Genomic DNA, 20,820 nt, shown 5'->3' with positions numbered 1-20,820 from the left:
CAAAAGTTTTGTTGAGAACAAAAGCTTTAGTAAGGTTTTTACATAGCAATGTCCACCAAAACCAAAGCTTACATATTGAGGGATATACACAGAACGTCTTTAAGCATCCAGCATTTTGTTGTAACATATTTTACTGCTTTATTGCTTAAAAATAAATGTGAATTTGGGTTATAAGGGAAGGTTTGAGATCTAGGAATGAATAGAGGTTCTTTTCCACAAATATCTTCACTGACTTTTTGGATTGTAGACACTGAACTGGGTTTTAGTATATTTATTTTCTCCATACGTAAGTCATCAACAGAAAAAAGGAAAATTTCAATGACGCATCATGACTTTTAATAGATGTTTACATGATTTATTGATGTAGATATACTGCAAATAAATGATTGGACATTAAAGGGCAAATAAATGTTTTTTTCTTTAACAGACAATTTGGAAACGAACAGTATAAATAGAACATAGTCATCACCACTTTATTTTATCTTGTTCCAATCTGCTGTCAATTTCCTTTCATATACGAATTCAACTTTTTAAAATCTTGAATATCTAGAAATCTTGCAGAATGAAACATGTTATTTACACCGTGTATGATTCACAAATAATTACAAATAAAAAGTATACAAATTTATTAAAATGTATCATTACATGAAATCAAAGAAGTTACATTAGATATTCTGTATAACTATAAATGCTTACATATTTTTACATATATTTTTAATCTGAAATTGCTGGATGATATCTGGTCATTTTGATCAGGAATACTAGTTTTACGCCTGCACTACTGGAGGGGAAGCAATATTTTCAGGCATAATGAGCCACTTAAGGAACATTTATGGAACTGCATAAGATGAAATGTAGTCATTTAAAAAAAAAACAAAAATAAAATATTGGACATTGCAAAATATAAGCAATTTCATTCATGCCATACAGATACATTGTATATTAAACCAATACTGTCAGATGGCATTGCAAATAAAGCATAACAGAATTGTAACATTTTAAAAATAAGCAATACACATGGCATTTGTATCATAAAATAACAGATATACAGTATTATTTACATTGCAAAACAAAGAGATAATAACCCCATGAAACTGCAGCAGACAAGTTGTTCAAAACATTGGCCACAGACCTGATTCATAAAATATGTAGGCAGGTATGTAGAACGTATGGAAAAATAAGTCCTCAGATATCTGGAATGCTGCATTAGACACTGGGTATGTGAGCCCCCGCTAAGAGCACCCAAAGACGTCCGGCCGCAGTGCCCCCCACCCTGGCCCACAGTGTTTGCACAAGCCCTGGCCCTTGCACGAGGCCCCTGTGCCCTTTCTTTGCTGTTCACCCAAGCACACACAGGACTGCAGCCTAAATGGCCCATGGAACTAAGCTTTAAATCCAAATGTAGGTCAGAGAAAAGCACTGTCTTGTTCCCAGATGGAATGCACTACATGCTGGACTAAGCATTACCCAGTAAATGTAACACTTGCAAAATCAGACCAATGATGGTTTTGCACAGTAAGGAGTGTAGGATACGGTTTCAGAGCTCTTTGCAGACTTTCAGCCCAAACAAGGATTCCTATTATGTAAAACAGGAGCCACATGGTTTTGTTTTGCAATGATTGCCAGGAGGTAGGAAGTCTACAATTGTTCAGAACATGGGGTTTCTGGCACAGCAGTACTGACCAGGGTTTTGACTGTGCTGCAATAATCTGCTTTATTTGTGAAGGCTTTGGACCACCACTGATCAGTCCTGATTCACAATAGCATTCAAAATTCCTAACACAAAACATTGCTGGAAAGTGAAGCCTACTTGCCAAGTCCCAGCAGGGTATTTGATTATTGACCATTTCAGTAACCAATCTTTAAATAGTGGTTATTAAAAAGGACAGTCACCTCCTGCCCAGTGGCAGTATTATAGCTGCTCAGTAAAAAATTTATAGAAACTGAGATGCAACCCCCATTAGATGGATGATCAGAGTTGACCACTGTATTTGAATGGTGTTAGTTCCACATGCAGAACACGAAATGTGATAAATGAGCTCACCTCACAATTGCCCTCATTTTCTTTTTTTTTCCTCTTATTTTCTTATATATCCAGATAGTTTTCATGACACAAGACAGAGTAGGTAATATAAATCATGGACTTTTGCCAACATCTGACATTCTAAATGCAAAAAATTCCATTTTTCCTTGGGATTTGCCACACTGAAATGCAGGACCATGTGCCTCCACCAGCTGAGCAATATGTCACCAGGTGTTGGGCCCATACACATCAGCTCAACGGCATGAGGCGATCCCACTGCACTTGAAAAGCTGGTCTGCCCACAGCAGTAAACCTAAAATACCCATACAAAACTTCTCACCTGAGAAAAAAAAATTGTTCTGCACATGTTTAGTGTGGCCTTTATCTAGGATTCCCAGGCATCGAGCAGCCCAAACAAAGCTACTGACATGGTTGAAGAGATGTCAAAAATTTCCAGACAGAAAAAAAATGGTATCAAAAAAGAGATAAACAATCTTCTCTGTCATAGAAAACAAATCTGCAACATATTACTAGATGAAGTTTTCAGATATGAGAACTTGATTAACACAAAGACACAGACTTAAGCTAATTTTTTGCCTTTTGAAGGAATGGAAGAAGAATAATAAATAGTCTGGCTGGTATCTTGGGCAGCTGATTCATGTTATTACAGTATCTACAAAACACTGTCAATGTCGGTGTTTACACAAGCTCTGTCAATGACTTCCAGTGAATTAAATACCTTTGTGACAACTAAAGTCACTCTGGATGGACTCAGTGTCTGGATGGCATTTGCTAAGTAATTACTATGAAGTAATCAGGTACTTTTTGCTTTGAAGCTCTTTTGGCTTCAAAAGAAAGACTTAGGGAAGAAATAAATATTATGTGTATCAGCAAATGTTAATGAGGAAAAACCCCAACTCAATAACTTCCCTTTTATAACACATTTCTAACCATATATCCACATTTCTTGTGTGTAAAACATCTCAATTTGTCTTAATATTCTGTCTTCTTTGATCACCTCTTTAGTGATTTAGCTCTGAAATAGAGGTACCCTGGTCACAATCAGGACCAAAATGTTCTTCAGTGGAGTTTCTCTGGAGAACAATTTTTAAGGATATTGTGTTTCTAATATGACAAAAATTAATTAAAGTGAGGTACCTAATACAAGATGAGGTCAAATTAAGTGAGAACTGCCTTGAAGAAAACTTGCATGTTTTGTTTTTTTTTAATTCAGATAATTTCTCCATTACAGTGCACTTCCACATAAAATGGGAATCAGAAATCAGAACAATTTTTTTACAAAGGCTAGTGCCAGTGTCTATGGCAAAGACTTCATCAAATATATCCATTATAATGACTCAGGAAACTGTAAACTGACTAAGCAATGGAGGAACTTCAGAACTTACTCAGCTGAACTTCAAAGGGGTTTTGTCATGTTGCTGCTCACTAGTAACTCATAAATGAAATTTGGGTCTATTTATTTATGAATCAGGTACTGTGCAAAGGTCATGCACTGCAATAGCTCATTAGTTTTCCCTTTCATATACATTAATGGGGAATCAGTAGGATGGAGCCCACCACAAGTTAACTAGAAGCATGAAAAAGGAGTATTTGTTGAATAGAGTTGTCACTGTTGGTATTTAGACAACCATTAGTATTTAGACAAGGAAAAACTTTGCTTGGTCCTGTGAAGAACAAGAAAACCTGTATTTCAATTATAAATATTTATATGAATACTAGCCTAAAACTATAGGCATTGAAATAGATGTATAGTATATTGTATATTGCTTTTCTTATAGAGTGCACATTATGTTTCTAGTATGGAGACAAACAAGTAAAATCTTTTAGAGCAAACTAAAAGGACCTCATTGTAACAAACACCATTTTAGCAGGTCACACTATGAAAGCAAGATGTCAAGTCACAACACAGTGCAGGCATGCTGTTAAAAGATAGTCTGAAGTACTCTTAGAAGGCTTTTTAATCCTTTTGCTACCTGTTAACAACACACCTGCATGAGTAAAGTTTTTTCTTCTTGTTTGAGGCCTTCAGCGGCTTTGAAAAAGGAAGGGTAAAAAGGCGAACTGTTTGTCCTCAGTTACACTTTGGAAGAATCATATCACCAAAGCCTACTCAAAAGGAGGAAAAAAGACAAAATTAAGAAGTAACAATAGAAGTAGAACAAAACAAGGCCATTTAACAAATTACTTGGTTTTTCTAAAGAAGGCCCAGACTATTGGCACTGTTTGCATTTGCTAGAAAAATGAAGTGGGTTATCAGGAGGAGATTCACTAAAGGCATTCACTGATCTCTGTAAACATGCCAGATTCATAAATAGCAACTGCTTTTCCATTTCCCAACAACACATGAAGAAAGACCCCTTGCTGTATGCAGGCCACTGTAAACAGTAACTCACAAAGCAGTGATTTTAAAACAAGAAGAATAAACTTTAGATTACATTTTTCTTCAGAAGCTCATAGGGTCACAGCTGTCAAGACGTACATTGTTATAGGAAGAGCAGTACAAATATTAAAGCTTTTAAGACCACATATAGATCACTGCACACACAATATTCCCATGACCTTACACATATGGCACATCAAATTTTTACATAGACTTGTGTTCCCATGGAGGCATTAATACTGAATTCTGCTGTGTTATACTGGTGCTGTGGCCTTGAATAATCTACTCAATGATACAACACAGGCCTGGTTAGTACACACATTATGCACTTCAACTGCTCACAGTCAAAGACACAAATGACAGAACCAAACTTTACTGTTTTGTTTTGTTAGGTTTTTTTCAAGTAGGTAAGTCTTTGGTTAGTAATAAATTCAGTTGGTTTGGGGAAGCAATCATAACTGAAACAGCAACTTTCAATCAGAGGTACTTATTGAAACCTCTATGCCACTAAGTCTGGCAATCCCAATAAAAAACCTGAAATACCACACGTGATAATTTGTATGGACTCTGCTTCTGTTGGCAGGTGGATTCCTTTTCTGAACAGCTAGTTACAGAACAAGTAACCAGGTTCAATTTTGCAATTAGTCCCTTGGTTTCAGTGTGGGAAAATCTTGGCTTTTATGCTGTCTGAGCTTTTCTGTTCATGCCATCTGACATTAAAACCTAAAAACAACTAACCTGCCACATCCTTTCCCAGAATATTGCAGGCTGAAGTTTTAAAATAACATTCAGATTTACCGAGTACTAAAATGAATCCCTTAACCATTAAGTTGACAGAAATGTCTAGGGACACCACCTTACCTCCTCTGTGTATTACTAAAATGGAAATACTTAGATTGTCCTTTTCTGTAGGCAATATTATACAAACAGCTTCAGTTCACAAACGTCACAGTGCTCTAAACCCTGATAGAGCTTTAGTATTCTTTAATGGCATCCAAGATTATTTTAATGCTAAGCAACAATTGTTGGTAGTGCAAGGTTGTAATCTTGTTAGTGCAGAATGCTTGTACAAGTCTCTTCAGAGAAGCTTTATAGACAACACTAAAACAGTATTACAGAATTACACAAAAAGCATTTGCACCCAGGGGAGATATCTCCATTCCACAGGTGTGCAGACTTTCAGGTGGCCACTTTTCACATTTTAGGAGTACCGAATATTTTTATCCAGCTTCCAAAGCAGAGAACTTTGAAACAAGTACCAATTCTCAGCATTCATAAAACTAGGACTAAAACTGCACTCCACTGCACTTCCATCCTTCAGTCTGCCCAGTCTCTCCAACAATGTGCAGCTCATAATTCTTCCTAGAATTCCCACTCCTAGAACTGAGCGTTATGAACTCATCTTCCTACAATAATAAAAGTTGTCTTCAGATATGTCTGGCTCTGTTATTAGGGATGTTTGTGACCACCTTAGACATGAATTAGCCCTCAGATTTTACTTTGGCAACAGTGAAATTTAAGGGAAAAGTTAAAAGATAGAACTCTAAGGCATCAAAGTTAATTTTCCTCTAGCATTACCTGTAGAGGAAATGATGAGCCTGAATGAATTGCCAGTTAAATCAACAATTTCAGAATTACATCTGGCTCCTGGAAAAAAAATTTTAAACAAGTATCAGAAGTATGAGATTTTCCATTCATGGTTTCATGAATTTCATGACTCTTGATTAGATGGTAGAGTCAGGATCACAGTGACAGACATCTGAAAATTTGTTATCAGTTCTTTAGGGTGAGATCTTGCATGCAAAGTTCAATTTGCTCTCAAAGGCTTTGGGAAGAGACTGAACTATGACTTGATGGGCATAGGCTGTGAAGTTCATGCCATTAATACTAGCACGTTTTTCAAAAGTATCTCCTTATTGTGAAGCCATCCCACTGAAATATATGAATACAAACTACAAAATAATTTTTAGTATTTAGTATTCATTTCCTTCTCTAAAGTTGTGCACAGAGGCAGAGCACAGTGGCAAAGAGAATATGGGGATTATTCGTGGCTGTGAAACATTGGTTGGACTCTCCAGGATGGTGATCTGAAAATGCCTTAATATTTTTATGTTACACCAGAGAATTGCATGAACAGAATACACATAGCCTCTTCAAAACACTAGGGGATCCTATGAAGAAGTACTTCAGCAGAATTTTAATAAACTGGGACAGGTTAATATCAAATCAAGAAGGAATGTAAAGTCAGTCCTAGAAGTGGGGCCTACCATATTCAGAAATAAACCCCAAACAGTTACTATTCTTTTAAAGTACTTGGCTGAAAAATACCTGTGTCATTAATCTACGGGCTTTAAAGTAACTGAAACCTAACAACTAAAGGGATGATGAGGCCATGATTTCACTGAAGTAAGGATGGATGCCAAAGGTGCATAATTTAGTACAGAGCAATCCCACGGGTAGGTGATAACATATCTCAAGCTAGAAGGGAATGTCCACATATTTTGTATTATTTATCCCTAACTATTTTTCTACATATTTAAGCAGTCATATCATGTTCTATAAAATACAAAGTATGCCATGGAATGTGTACATAATGTGTAGGATGTGCAATGCAGATAACTGCTGGTGCTGCTTATCCTGACATTTCTGTTTCACCACCGAACTTTAATGCCGTGATAATAATGGTGCACAGTGAATGTCAGATAAATGGTGCTGATGCTAATTAAACCCCAAAACCACGATTAGTCTTGACCTCTTACAATGATGATCAAAGGCTTCTGCAACAATAGAATTTGTAAAAAGGATTCTAGCTTATAAGATATCTAAGCCAATGAGCATAAATAATTAATAAATAATTTTCATGGTGATGTGATTTGCTGACAGAAGTTATTATTTATACTCTACACTTGCTGATGCCTCTGATCCAAAATGTAGAGATTTTATAGGAGCTGTGCAGAAAAGACTCATACTACAGAAAGAATTTCTAAAGAAAATGGAGAAGAGTATTCCTGAGCTATACATAAGTCTGCTTCTGAATACATAAGTGAAAATAATTACCTACGTTATAGCAGAAACTGCATGAAACTAGTACCAGCCATCTTCAGCTGAGACCCAACCTGTACCTTGCAGAACTTTCCACTTTGACCATACAGGCTGAGGTTCCCTCCCTGCAGTGCATTGCTGTGCCTTTAGGGTCATATGCGGAATGGTGGAATTGCTCTGCCATGATACATAACTGAAGAAGAGCAAAGTATAAAGAAGTGGTTTGTTTTGTTCAGTTTGTTAAATCCAAGCAAGTAGCAATATAGCATTACGAATTTTCAAAATCATGGCACAAAAGTGAATTCTTTAAAATGCAAATGTTTGAAGCAATGGAAAATAATTACCCACTTTTTAGTAAAGATATGCTGAGGTTTGCAAATTTGCTCTCCCTGTAGCTCCGTTATTAGATTTGGGGTTTGGGATTTTAGTTTTTATTTTTCAGTTGAATAAATTTAACAATAGATTATCTCCCCCTCCATTCTGTAAAGAAGATGGAAATCTCAAGCCAAATACTTCTTTTCCAGAATTCAAATAATAGCTTTAACATGACTTTCAGTGCTTAACTTGATGCACATGACTTTGAAAGGACTGTGGCCAAACTGATTCAGCTGATAAAGCGGGAACTGCTAGGTGGATCTAGAAGATGAGTAAGAATTAAGACTAAATGCTTTTTTCTTCTGCTTTGTGATTCAGACTATTTTTCATGGGTAACTTGCTTTCAGTTGAGAATTTTTGTTACTTTTTTCTCCCTATGTTATGATATTTTGATGTCTCTTCACCTTTGTCGCTGAATTCATCCTTCTCTGGCAAGCCCATATTGTCTAATTTTAGCTCCATGAGCTACTAATCCAGTTTCTCTGACAACTTCAATTTGTTGGAAGAAATGGCTAGTGTTACATTGTCTCAGAGCCCATTTGAGAAATGAGCTTCTTAGCTGACCTTTAAAGCAAGTGAGAATAATGTGCCTGCAATTCCACAGGGTTTGGATTTCATTACCACAGCAGTGCATATGAGATGGGATGTCCCTGATGCACCACTCTGCCTCTCTGTTTTGTTTTCCTGGTAATTATAGAAACTGTTTACTGTACATGGAAAATCTGCAGGTTTTCTCAGCTCTTGAGGACAATACTATTTCTAATCCCTTTTCTCTGGAGAGTGACAGTTCACAGTGTGGAGGACTGCATGCTATTGATTCTTCCCAAGAAGTTTCCCATGGCCTCCATGACCACGACTGTGCTGAAAATCACCACAGATGTCTAAGGATCAGAACAGCAATTGCAAACAGAAGAGAGACGTATGGGAGGAGTATAGCAGAGAGGGAGCCTTGGTCCTTCCCACTCATCTCTGGTTTAGAGCCTGACACAAGATCCTGTCAGCGAATCTGGGTACTCCAAAAGCATAACAACTCTAACACAATTTAGGACAGGTCAGATAGAAGCTTTAGTAAATATGATCATAGAGAGAGCATGTTCAGCCAGCACCCTGCCCTCTGCTCCCCTGTTCTTTCCCAAGTGATTGCAGAGACCAATTCAAATCCTGTTTGGGGGGAGGGGGCAAAAAGGTGGTGAGGAAAACCGAGAATTTCAATGTTAAAAAACCCCAGATATCAATTCCTGGGAGGGATGGATCCCTTAAGTACCTTGCTAATTGTCACTATTCCAGGAAGTAATCAAGCAGTAAATAACATGATGATTTGGAGAGAGGGGTCTTGGTGGATACATCAGATAATACACTAGTACTATCCTGGAGCAACAGTGGGGAATTGGCAACTATCACAGAAGGTTAGTTTTCACTTGAAAAGAATATTCTTTTAACTAGGATAAACCCCCCAAAAAGGCCTCTCAAATTTTAAATATTAATAATTTTACCACCACAGCCCTTTGAATCTCTGGTTACAGCCTGGCCCTTGCCCCGGCATATTTGTCTCCATATATATTTGCTGTTCTATTTGTTACATCCTCTCATTCTTACCAGCAGTGGAATTCATCTCACCTACAGCAAGCTAATCTGAACTAGTCCTCCACCTCCACACTGTGGTCACTTGAGAGAGAAGACAAAAGCACATCTGAGGCAGCGGTTTATCTCATCTTCAAAACTTTCTCTGGGAAAGCTTGTTCTCTGAAATGCCAGGATTTCTGCACTGACTATAGAGGGAGCTGACCTGAATAACTCAGATAAGACACAGTTTTCAGATACCTAAATTTAGACTAGTTGAATTTCAATCAAATTTACAGCAATTCCCCAAACACTTGGTGCTCTAGAGCATAATGGATCCCAGGGCAAATTTGGCAGAGTGAGACATAAGAATAATAAGCAATACTCCAGCATCAAAGACATTAATGGCTGCAACTTAGTGAAGTGCTAATCTTCCATCAAGGCAATATCAATGTCATGTATTAGGATGGGAATTTTGTCTAGAATGGGCTTTGTTTAGACTTCAATAAGGCACAATGCTGTCATGTCAGTAAGCATATTAAAAGCTTTGCTTTGGGATGCACTGTATATCTTAATAGACTCTAAAGCAGATGAGTTAAATATTTGCCTTACCTAACATGATCTGTGTGGCATTTTTGCAGAAGGTGCTTGGTGAAATACTGCTCCTTGAAAATTAACTACAGACAACTCTTGGTTCAATGTTTGCTTGAAAACTCCACATATAAGACTTTTGGAAGGAATGGTATGAACTGTGTATTAACTCATAGACTTTGTACCATACCTGTTATGATACCACAGTATTCTAAGCTTTCTTTCAATTTAGGTTTTTCTAAACAATATATACTTACAAAAAAGAAAAAAAAAGAGCTTCCTTTTTTTTTAAGTGGTAACATTTATCCCTACATACTTTTTAAAAGACATTCTTACTACCACCTCTAATTTTCCAGCAGGCAATAAAGTTCCTCATTTGCAGTGTATCACATCTAGTTTTGCATTCACTGTTGAAAGACACATAGGGATTCTTAGTCCTACCTCCAGAAAAGTCAAGTAATACAAAAAAGCAGAACACTCTTTGCATTTTGCATTTAAACTTTTTAGACTTTCTTCTTCCACCTCAATTTTTCTCTCCAGCTAGAGATTCAACTCTTATTTACAGTAAAAACCTGGAAAATAGTTCATTTCTCATGCAATTCCACTAAAATTCTAAGGATTATGAACTGTAAAATTCATCCTTGTGCCTTGAGAGTTCATGACATTATGTACAGTACTTTCTTGCATTATGTATGAATAATGTCTGGGTCATCCAGCTTCCAAACAGATGAAAGCTAACAGCAGCACATCTATGTACAGCTGCTCTCTCCTACACACATGCTTTGCTTTCTTGAGACACTTTCTCTCTGTTAACTTCTTTATCTATACAATTGCCAGACCTATGAGAGGTTTCCAGAGAGGAATGCTTACACACTTAAACACTGACAAGCACACGGGACTTAACTAAGAGATGTAACGAAAAAGCAAATCTTAGACTCACTTGACACGCTCTCAGCAGATGAGCTAAATTGGATGGAGTTGGCTGAACAATGCTTTCTCCCTTACAGTCCCTCAGGACATTAAAAAGGTGGGTAGTGAGTCCCAACTCCACTGATGATCAGAACATTCATATACTCACAGCAACTCATCTGGGAGCATTACTTTGAAAAGCAGTGTAAAAAAGTGCATAGATTAGAAACAATTCCACATTTCATCATCCAGCATAGGTTAGTACCAGAAAAATGCACCTTTGCCACCGGTTGGGTACTTGGAATGTGCTCTCGTACATTGCCATGAACAACATTTCAAATAAATATAAATTATATGGATTTATAACCCATATTTCCAAAACTTCTTTAGGCATTCAGAACCTTGGGATCATTCACCAAGGTTAAGTTCAACCTTCAGAAAGAAGTTTTGTTTAAGCAGATAAAATGGGATTGAGAAGTATGTCCCTTATGTGACTGAAAATTTTACCTCTTTCTTCTTAGCAAATGCAAATAATCTGAACCAGGCAGCCATGGTGTAAGTTCACAGTTTCAGGATGATTTTAATCAACCACAAGTGCCATAGAAACTCCTAAAATAAATATACTTGTCAGTAACTTTTTTCTTTTTCATGTGATCTGTTCTCTCATGCGATGTCTCACGTCTAAAAAAATCTCTCTTTGATAGTTATTTTTTCCTAACCTTGTTCTTTTGCAATAAGTTCAGAAACTCTGATATTGATTTAACAGCATGTTTCAATGTCATTAGGGAAGGAAAAAATAAAACCTTAGAGGTGTACTGGTAATAAACAAATGCCAAAATTGATTAAACAGTATTTGCCCTCTCTGGATATTAATCAGTTTTAGCACCTGTTTACTGTTGTGTATAAAGCAGAAGTCATCCATTTTATACACCTGCCTGTTTTATTGTTCATATTTATCATTCCTGGGTGTATCTTACATCTATTATTGTACTGTTGTTTCTAGGATGTGAGAAGAGTCTTACTCAGTGGACAATCTTTTAAAATACAACCCAAACCCTTCTCCAATTCTGGTCTATAGTTCTGATTTTGCTCTTTTTCATTTAAGTTTATTAAAAATATATGTTGCTTCTTCTAACAAAAAGACACCACCTCATAAAATCACATTATTCCCCTACATGCCCTTCTCTGAGGAAGAGGATGAAAGGACAAACAGTGCATGCCAGGGCATAATTCTGCCATTTAATGTTCTGCTAGAAGGCAGTTTGTTAAGGTGACAGGCATAGTACAAGAATCTACACAGAAGAAATTAGCATGGCTTTACTTATTGCTTCCAGTGTAGTCATTAGTGAGTATTGCTAAGGAATAATTACCTAGAAAACAAGTAGCTCAATGTGAGACCTTCTGCTAATGTAAAGTTAATTTTGAGCCTACAAATTCACAAAAACACAAAAAAGTATGTTAATGATAACTTGGCAACTATCTCTCTGCTCTTTAGAATTTATACCTGTTATCACCATCCTTATTACAGGATAACTAACAAGGTTTATGGAGGCATTCCAGCATATAGTTCAGGTGAACTTGGCACAGACGTTTTGCATAACTGCACTGGGAGCTAAAAGCTCAAAAGCTTTTCTAAATCACAGTCCTAATAGCATCCAGGACTTGTGACTGGCAGTGCTGGTATCACATGTAGAGTTCAGATACTAGAAGCAGAGATTTGCAGAACTGCAGTAGCCCATGTCCTTGACAGTCACTATGGCTACCATATTAAACCTTTATTTATCCTGGAATATGCTTATCTATCCCTCTGAAACTTAATTTGATTCGATTTATTTTGACCAATGCAAAATGCTGGACAGCAGCAAGCCTAGAAGACCTGAGACACAGACTGAAAAGAATGTAATTCAGTGGGATCAATCTCACCTATCTTGGCCATCTTTAAAAATATATATCTGGTCTAAGTTCACATCTGTGGTCCTTGCGAAAGTTAAGCACACTCAAGGACTTAGGCAGACTCCTGCCGTATCTAGAGCAGATGGGACAAATGTCTGAAATACTTACCTGCCCCCAGTCTTCAGAGGAAACTTGATTGCTGTAATGCCGAAGTGGGCCAGAGAGCTGAAGGCATTGCTTCAGCCAAGGGAGTCAGCGTGTCCCTCTTGATTCACGTTAACTCTGCTGCCTCCCTGGAAGCTAGGGAAGACACTGGTTTCTCTGAAATCCTGTCTTTTCTTTTTGTCCGCAATAAAAGACGATCAGCCTTACTCTACCTTTGGAAACTAAAATCCCTGGAGGAAACAGCTGGTTTAACATCTGTCTCCACTGATCCTTTTTCTGAAGCTGCCAGCAAAGTTGCCACTTTGCATCACATGCTGTATTAGCCTTTCTAATGTGAACCCCAGCCCAGAGGGAAGCTGACTGAAATGCCTCATGCTGTTTTTCAGAGGCCGTTTTTTTTTTGCTATTGTGACACAGTGATACCAACTTGGACCACAGATAACTGGAGGTCAACCTTTCTAAGCCACAGGAAAAAGTGAGCACCTGCAGAGGTGAATGATCCGTTGCCTATGATCTGTTGCCTGTGTCTGAATTGTTGCATTCCTCAGTCTCACTGTTTTTCTTGTTTTTATGAATGATTAACAGCCAAGGCACAAAAGATCAACCATGTATATGAGGTCAAACAGTTTACAGATTTTTGTTGTAAGCCTGCTCATGCGTTGGAAATTAGAATTGCTGTTAAGGAGTAACTCCTATCTGCACAAATAAATTTGGTGCTTGTGAAAGCATGCACTGACTTCACCCAAATCCACCAAAGAGGAATTAACCCTGTAGCTGTAAGCTGAACTTTAAGAAATAAACCAAAACCTTGTTTAGATTAGTAGCTAAGCTGTAAGAAATAAATCAGAAAACCTGTCTAGGTTGAGGCTTGAAGATGTAACATTGTTTATTTAAAAGGAAATATAAGGCTGCAGAGATAAGAGCAGTCCATCAGATCTGTTAAAAGTCACCCAAAATACACTGCTTAACTTTGGGGAGAGGTTATCAGTTGTAACTAAGTATATAAACCTGAAAACACAAAAGTCTCATTTTACATGTCTTTGGTGGAATTATCCACCATGTTCCCAGCGCTGAACAAAATGAAGAATTTTGTTCTATTCTATTGGGTTTGATTGTTTCTTAACTCAATGGAATTATGAACTGTACCAGAAGCCGATCAACTCCTGCCTGTTCAGTCTCCTGCACACTCAGCATCTTCAATTCATCCACAGCCTCTACTGTCACTGGCACTCTCAATCCTAGTACAGTGCTATGAATAATGCATTACCTCGAGGGAAGGGAACCAACTGTTTCTGAGTTTGACAAGCTTTTTTAAGCTTCTTGTTTAGTTGCTAATTTAAGCATGTTGCTATTTCCAATACTACACATGTAAAATTTTGCAAAAGATCACCAGAACCCCAAAACGAAGCCAGAAGCTTTGAGACTGAAGTAGGAAGGGAATTAGCTCTCCCCAGTGAGCTCTGAGAACTCAGCAGAGGTGAGGTAGTCACCTGAGACACAAAGAGGAAAACCCAGAAAATGTCCTAAATTTGCAATGCTGCTGTTGGATTACAGATTTCTTGGCAGGATGGTCTGCACGAAGCATTGTAAGTGTGACAGCCTGTGGCAGCTGAAGAACCTGAAAGCTGTCCAGCAGTTAAACTTGCCCCAACAACTGATGCAGGTTTCAGACTCATTTGCAATTCAACACGGCAGATTTGTTTGGGGTTTTTTTTCCTTTCATTTTTAAACGGCATGGGAGAAGGGTTTGTTCAGAGCAAGAAATACACAATGTGAAATTGGTTATCAGATTTTAAGCTTCAGTGCAGTGCTGATATTTCTAAATACATGCAACATGTCATGGGTTTGCACTGCTTGCTTTATAGAGGAAAAAAAAGGAAAGAGTGATCCTGCTGTTAGGCTTGGTAGGGAACACCATAAGCAGAGGAAGAGATAGCATTGTGAGGTGGCATATGCATTCATGACCTGCGGTAGGACCTGTTAATGACTCTACCACAAGATCTCTTCAGAACAGGCAATTCCCATGCAAGATTTCCCAGGTTTTAAAAGCTTTGGTTTTCTGTTTTCAGAGGCATGTTTCCAGGCTTCAAAAAGCCTTTCTAAACAGACTCAGATCTGAAACTGGATGTGGGAATGAGCAGTGAAGCCAAAACCACAATCACAGTTAATGACTATTGGCTCTCTGGAATTAAAAAAGAAATATCCTTTGGGATCCTGCAAGAAAACCACACTTGGAGAGTCCTGGTTTAGCAGCAATTCTCCCATGCAGAGGCTTTTGTCTTTGAATGGCAAATGTTACCAGAGTGATGCAGAACAAAATTTATCTACAATTCTACTACTTCCATCACTATTTCCTTCTTTCTCTGAGTTCCTGACCTCCATGCACTGCATCACAGAAAAGGCTGTGTGATAAGGAACTTCGATCAGATGGAAAACTCTGACTCAAGATCTGTAAAAAGTGCTCTGGGAGAATAACTATTGACTCTGTTTACTTAGGTCTTGTGATTTCTGTACAAAAAAATGGCCTCTGCATCTGCTTCTGTGATCAGTTTGTGGTGTCTCGGCTCCCTGAGCCTGGAGCAGAGGGAAGCTGCACAGAACAGGTTTGCGGCAAAGAGACTGATCACCCCAGCTGGGATCCTCACATCAGTTTTCCTTTGCACATGCAATACATAGTAGATTTCGTGCCTCTCTCTTCAAAGGGGTGGATCTTTTCTGCATAGAAACTCAACAGAGCAGATGTGGCTACTTGAAGCCATGTGAAGAAACAGAAGCATGCACATTCTTACTCAGAGAAACAAACGATCATCAGTTTTAAAGGAAAATACTGAAAGAAAACTGCAACTAGATGACATGATTTCTGCATCTCATCGCCTCTAACCTCTCCACCGCATCATCCCAAGGTATAACGTTCTGAGAACATTTTATTTATGACGACAATGCCAGGCAAATGAGGATGTTGTCCCTATCGATACGTGTTGTTGAAGAAATGCAGAGTCTGATTACCACCTAATTGACATCTCAGCATCAATCCAAATAATAAATTTCATTTAACTTCATAAAGGTGTAAAAAAAAAAATAAACTTGTAACCTAGTATTAAAAGTAGCAGATGCAAGTACAAAGTTAAAAAGTGCTGAGAATTTGTTTTACATTTTTCTCACACTGACATAGAAAAATGTCCCTAGAGACCCCACATTTTTTTATTAACTTCCCTTGTCATAACATTGAAACAATAACAGAGTACTTAGCAGCAGGGCTGAAGTTCTAGGTACATTACCTTTACACAAGCTTATAAAAAGCAGACTATATATTCTTATACATTAAGTCTGTTCTAATTTAGGGACTTAGATGGTTTATTTGCAAACTCTATCATTGTTTCCATGGTGATGCTGACACTAATTTTCAGGTTTTGCACAGATCTCTGTGATTATAAAATTTCCTTATACAATAAAGAGTTTATGAGAGGATGAGGATGGTGATACAAACTCTTTTAGATTGCTTCTTCGATTTGCTAGTAGAATTAGTATTTCTCCATCATTTTCCATGAAAATGTTTCCATTAAAATCAGCCACAGAATTAACCTAAGGCATTTTCTATTGGCAACTGCCAGAGACAAGTTGTTAAGCCATAAGCTTTTGGTCTGAATGTTTATGTTTGTTCTCATCACACAGAACTACGGTGGTGAGAAGAGAAAAAGAGCTTGGCTAGAGAGATTGGTCCTCTGACATCACCACCTACTGAACAATGAGGATGTGCCAGTGAAATCAGAATGAAATCTCAATCTACTGATGGCTATTTGAAAAATTTTCACTCTAGGGAACTAGGTATAGACAACAAAACCACAGATTCATTAGCTGTGGTGGCCCTCTTTCAGTGGTGAAACATGAACTTTGATCCATTTATGATTCTTACATGTCTCACTGATGTTCCCAGGGAAAAAAAATGCATGCTACATCCTGTGTATGTGCAAACTACTGGCTATAGGCTAAAACTTGTCGTCCTAGGAAGAAAATTCTCAGATCTGTAGTTTGGGTGGAAATTCTGCAACCTCAAGCTTGAATAGTTTTTATAAGTCATTTTTTAGACAGGACATTGAGCTGCAGATGCTGTTTATCAAGGCAGATAAAAGATTAGCTCCTCCAATCCCAAGTATGCTCTAATATCAATGTTCTAACATCAGTGTTTTTCTAGAAAGTGAGTGAATTTCCATTTAACTAAGTTTCTGGGCTAATTCCCATGCATCTGTACTGCTCAGACAAGAAAAAACACCCTTGCATTATAAATTCAGATGTCCTCTATATGCTGAAGTCTGTATATCTTCAAGACAGTCCCTCCTCATCCAGAAAGGCTTCATGAAAAAGAAGCCTGAAACATATTCAGCACAGGCTAGCACTGCCATGCTATTCACACACTCACAGAGGCTACAGATCAAAGAGGGGAAATACAGAACTGCCACTCCCTCCACAGAAGAATCAAACTGGATAATCTGGACATATGGTGAAAGTTATTTACTTATTTTCATTAGGTGTCTCATGGCTACTAAATCCATAAGCAAACTCATTTCTGGTCTGCATTAGAGAAATGCACAGCTTCTCATGCCTCTCAGTGCTGTTGAGTCTTTCGTTTGATTACAGTGAGCTTTGAGTAAGCCCACGTAAAGCTAAGCCACTTTGGAATCACTGCACAAGTTTTAACTAAAAATCTGGAAGTGCAGAACAACATCAGCCCACTTCCTACAACCCCAAAGGCAGTGCACCTTCAGAGGGAAACTGCCATTGCTTTTGAAAAGGAAAACCTGAGAAATAAACACTGACAAAAATACGTCTATTAGGGGACAGATACACATCTTACTTCAACTGGATTAATTGAAGACTATAAGACTATATTAATTTTCAACAGCAAAGAATTGGCCTTTTTTTTTTTAATTGACCTGGACTAATCTAAATATTGAACTGTTACTTGCAGTAAACCTGGGAAAGTACTGCCTTCTTCTTTTTGGTGGTTTTTTGATTTTCTTTAGATAAAGCAGAGGACCTTCCAGCCAATCCAGCTATAGAGGAAATTTCCAGATGAGCAACCATTATTAGCAGATTGGATTTTCAATAATCAATCTGGACTAGGAGCAGAAGTCATATTAAAGAAATATGGCAAACCAGTATCCAGAGAGCTTTCAGTGTCTGCTGGAATTCCCCAGAATAAGTTTTCACAAGACCAAATTTTTAAAAAAAAATCAGGGCTTCTACCAAAAATCAGTTTCGCTGATAATTTAGAAGGGAAAGAAGCCCCACTGAAGAGAACTTTTCTGTTTGTTCATGCTTTGATCTTTGTTTGCATTGCCCTGGAAGGCCTGGACCTACAGCACTGTAGGACAAATACTGAATATTATTTTATATAAGAAGACAATTCTCATCTAAAGCTTTAGCATAAACATCAGGTAAAGAGATTTACCTAAGTGGGGGGGTTTCCCTGTAAAATATTGATATTTTGTTTCCAAAAAAATCAAGAAATGCCTTATTTCTACTTGTATAACAATATGTTCAATAGGTAAAATGTATGAAATATGCAGTCACTTCTTCTGAAAAGCTGTCTAAGCTTGCTCAGCTTACAGTATGTGGAATGCAATTATCCAGAAAGTGAAATATGTATAAAAATAGGCAAAATTCCTACAATATTTGTATTGAATCATAATTCCTCCTGCCAGGAAGGTTACAACAGCTCTACAGTATATGTATGAAATGCTTGTTCATAAAGTTAAAAAATATCATTACCTTACTGAAGAACACATTAAATGTAGGAATGCATAATCAGAACTGACTCTCAATTCTGCTTAGCTGGTGCAAATCTACAGAGAACACCATCCTTTCTGCACAAAACAAAACCAACCTCTAATTTGAGAGTTGGGGTGTTGTTTCACTTTGTTTAGTTTGCCATAGAGGGGCCAGACTGAAGTTTATGAAAGAAATTCCTCTGGAAGTGGAAATGCATTTTTTAATATTTTTTCCCTATCTCCACTTTGTTTATTGACGGCTGTCACCCACCTTTTAAAATGATTATTGCCTGACATTACATGGAGCTTCTACTGCCTGTTCGGAACAAGGCAGAGAAATACAAAGAACCTCCAACTCCCTTGTCATGACCCAGTTCTGGGCTTGTGCTTTTTTGACGAGTCTTTGATCTGCAGCAGGCCTCATAGGCTAGTCTCCCGGAGGAACATGGTGCCAATGTTGTAAGAAACCTTTCTCACTCTGGCTGATGTGATGGAAGGTTTTGGTGGCTTCTGACCACTTCTGACCTCAAGGAAGTAACAGATCCCAGGAATTTCCTTTGGAAAGTTTTCTGGAAGCTCTTCACGGGAACGAGGGATAAAAATAAAATTTTCTTCCTTTTTCAAAAGCCTAAGGGAAAAAAAAGTATAGAGGAAAATAAATAACTGTAAAACACATTCCCGAAATGTCTCTTTGGAAGAGGTTGCTCCCATGTGGTACCAAGTGAAAAATGAGTTAACAGTGTTGAGTAACATCTAAAGAAACCCTGTCAGGATCCTCAGCTGATATATACAAACTTACCATCATCAACTGCATGGAGCTGTTGATTGACATCAGCTGTGGAGATGGCCCCAGAAAACATTCTCTGAAAATCAGTGTGAGCATTCAGAAAGTAACGTACCAGAAAGGGAAACAAATTCATAATAATCATTGTCCACAATGTATCATTTAACTCAATAAAAACACTCTAGTCTGGCCAGTTGGGCAGAAGTTATCCTTTCAGAGTGATGACTACCCCCACATTTCCTGCTGGAAAGCTGGTATGCAGGTGGCAGTGCTTGGGAGCTCTCATAGATTAAAGCAGGGTGGTCAGTTTGTGCCCTTCTCCTACTTTATTAATACCATATTTTATAAATTAGATTCAAAGGAAATCCAGCTTCAACAAAAACCAGAATCAAGTCTGGCACCAAAAGTACCCATGGGTTTAATCTAGACCATTTGGTTGAGGTCAAAAAGAGATACAAGCTCTCGGGAGCCATGAAGTCATCCTCCCAGCATACCTACTCAAGTGGTACAGCATCACAGACCTGACTATACTGCCTTCTGCCATTTGTCATCTTCTCCACAGTGGAAACACCTCTGTCTGGCTAGATCTGAAAATTTAGGGCTTCTTTTTCAAGCATCTTCCTTAAAACTAGCTGGACTGGCAAAATAAAGAAAGTAACTCCATACATCTTCCTTTTGTTTCCAGTAAATTAAGTTAGTGGTATTCAGATCCTTTCAGTGCTGAAAAGAGAAGTTTTGAGACAATAGTAAATTCTGAGCACAGTTGGATATGTGAAAGCATTCTTCCTCTTTTCCCCTTCCAAGATATTTATTCTTTCTCTCAAATCAATTTGAAGGTCAAAACATCATTGGGAAGTACTTTATTAGTGTCAGTGGATTTTGTAATAGATGGTTTATTTAGTGTCTGTAAAGTTGATTTCTGGGAAGCAAATGAATAAATAAATCCCATTGCCAGGAGAATTTTTCAGGATTCTCAGCATATGCAATGGCACTTCCGTTACTAAGTATTTTTCATGTGGTTTGGCTGAGACAATCTGTGTGAGCTCATTGAAATATAAAGGCATTTTATTTCCAGCTTTTAAATAACTACCTGGTTATAAATCCAACAATGTTTTTGCCTTAGACCTTCTGTGACAACCTTTGTTTAGCATGTAGTTTGAAGGTCATAATCTATTTTCCCAATTGTCAATTTTATGATCAAAACAATGTAATCTTTTCTAAATTATACAAATGTTTGCAGAAGCCTTTACAGAGAAGCTTCTCTCTTTTCATCTCTGCAATGCTTGCAGCAAATATTATGTATTTCCAA

General features: G+C 37.7%; 1 protein-coding gene across 1 annotated transcript in view; it reads right to left on the bottom strand.

Moving 5' to 3' along the window:
* Positions 1 to 256: 256 nt before the first annotated feature.
* Positions 257 to 20,820, bottom strand: part of GUCY1A2 (guanylate cyclase 1 soluble subunit alpha 2) — a 161,792-nt gene continuing 141,228 nt past the window's right edge. The window contains exon 8 of the mRNA XM_071554959.1: positions 257 to 19,355. Coding sequence (XP_071411060.1) covers positions 19,148 to 19,355 — 208 coding nt within the window. The 3' untranslated portion in view covers positions 257 to 19,147. The remainder of the gene's footprint in view (positions 19,356 to 20,820) is intronic.

Source organism: Pithys albifrons, chromosome 1 (genome assembly GCF_047495875.1).
Source record: "Pithys albifrons albifrons isolate INPA30051 chromosome 1, PitAlb_v1, whole genome shotgun sequence".
Classification (NCBI taxonomy): Eukaryota; Metazoa; Chordata; class Aves; order Passeriformes; family Thamnophilidae; genus Pithys; species Pithys albifrons.
This window is presented reverse-complemented; position numbering and strand designations above follow the sequence as displayed.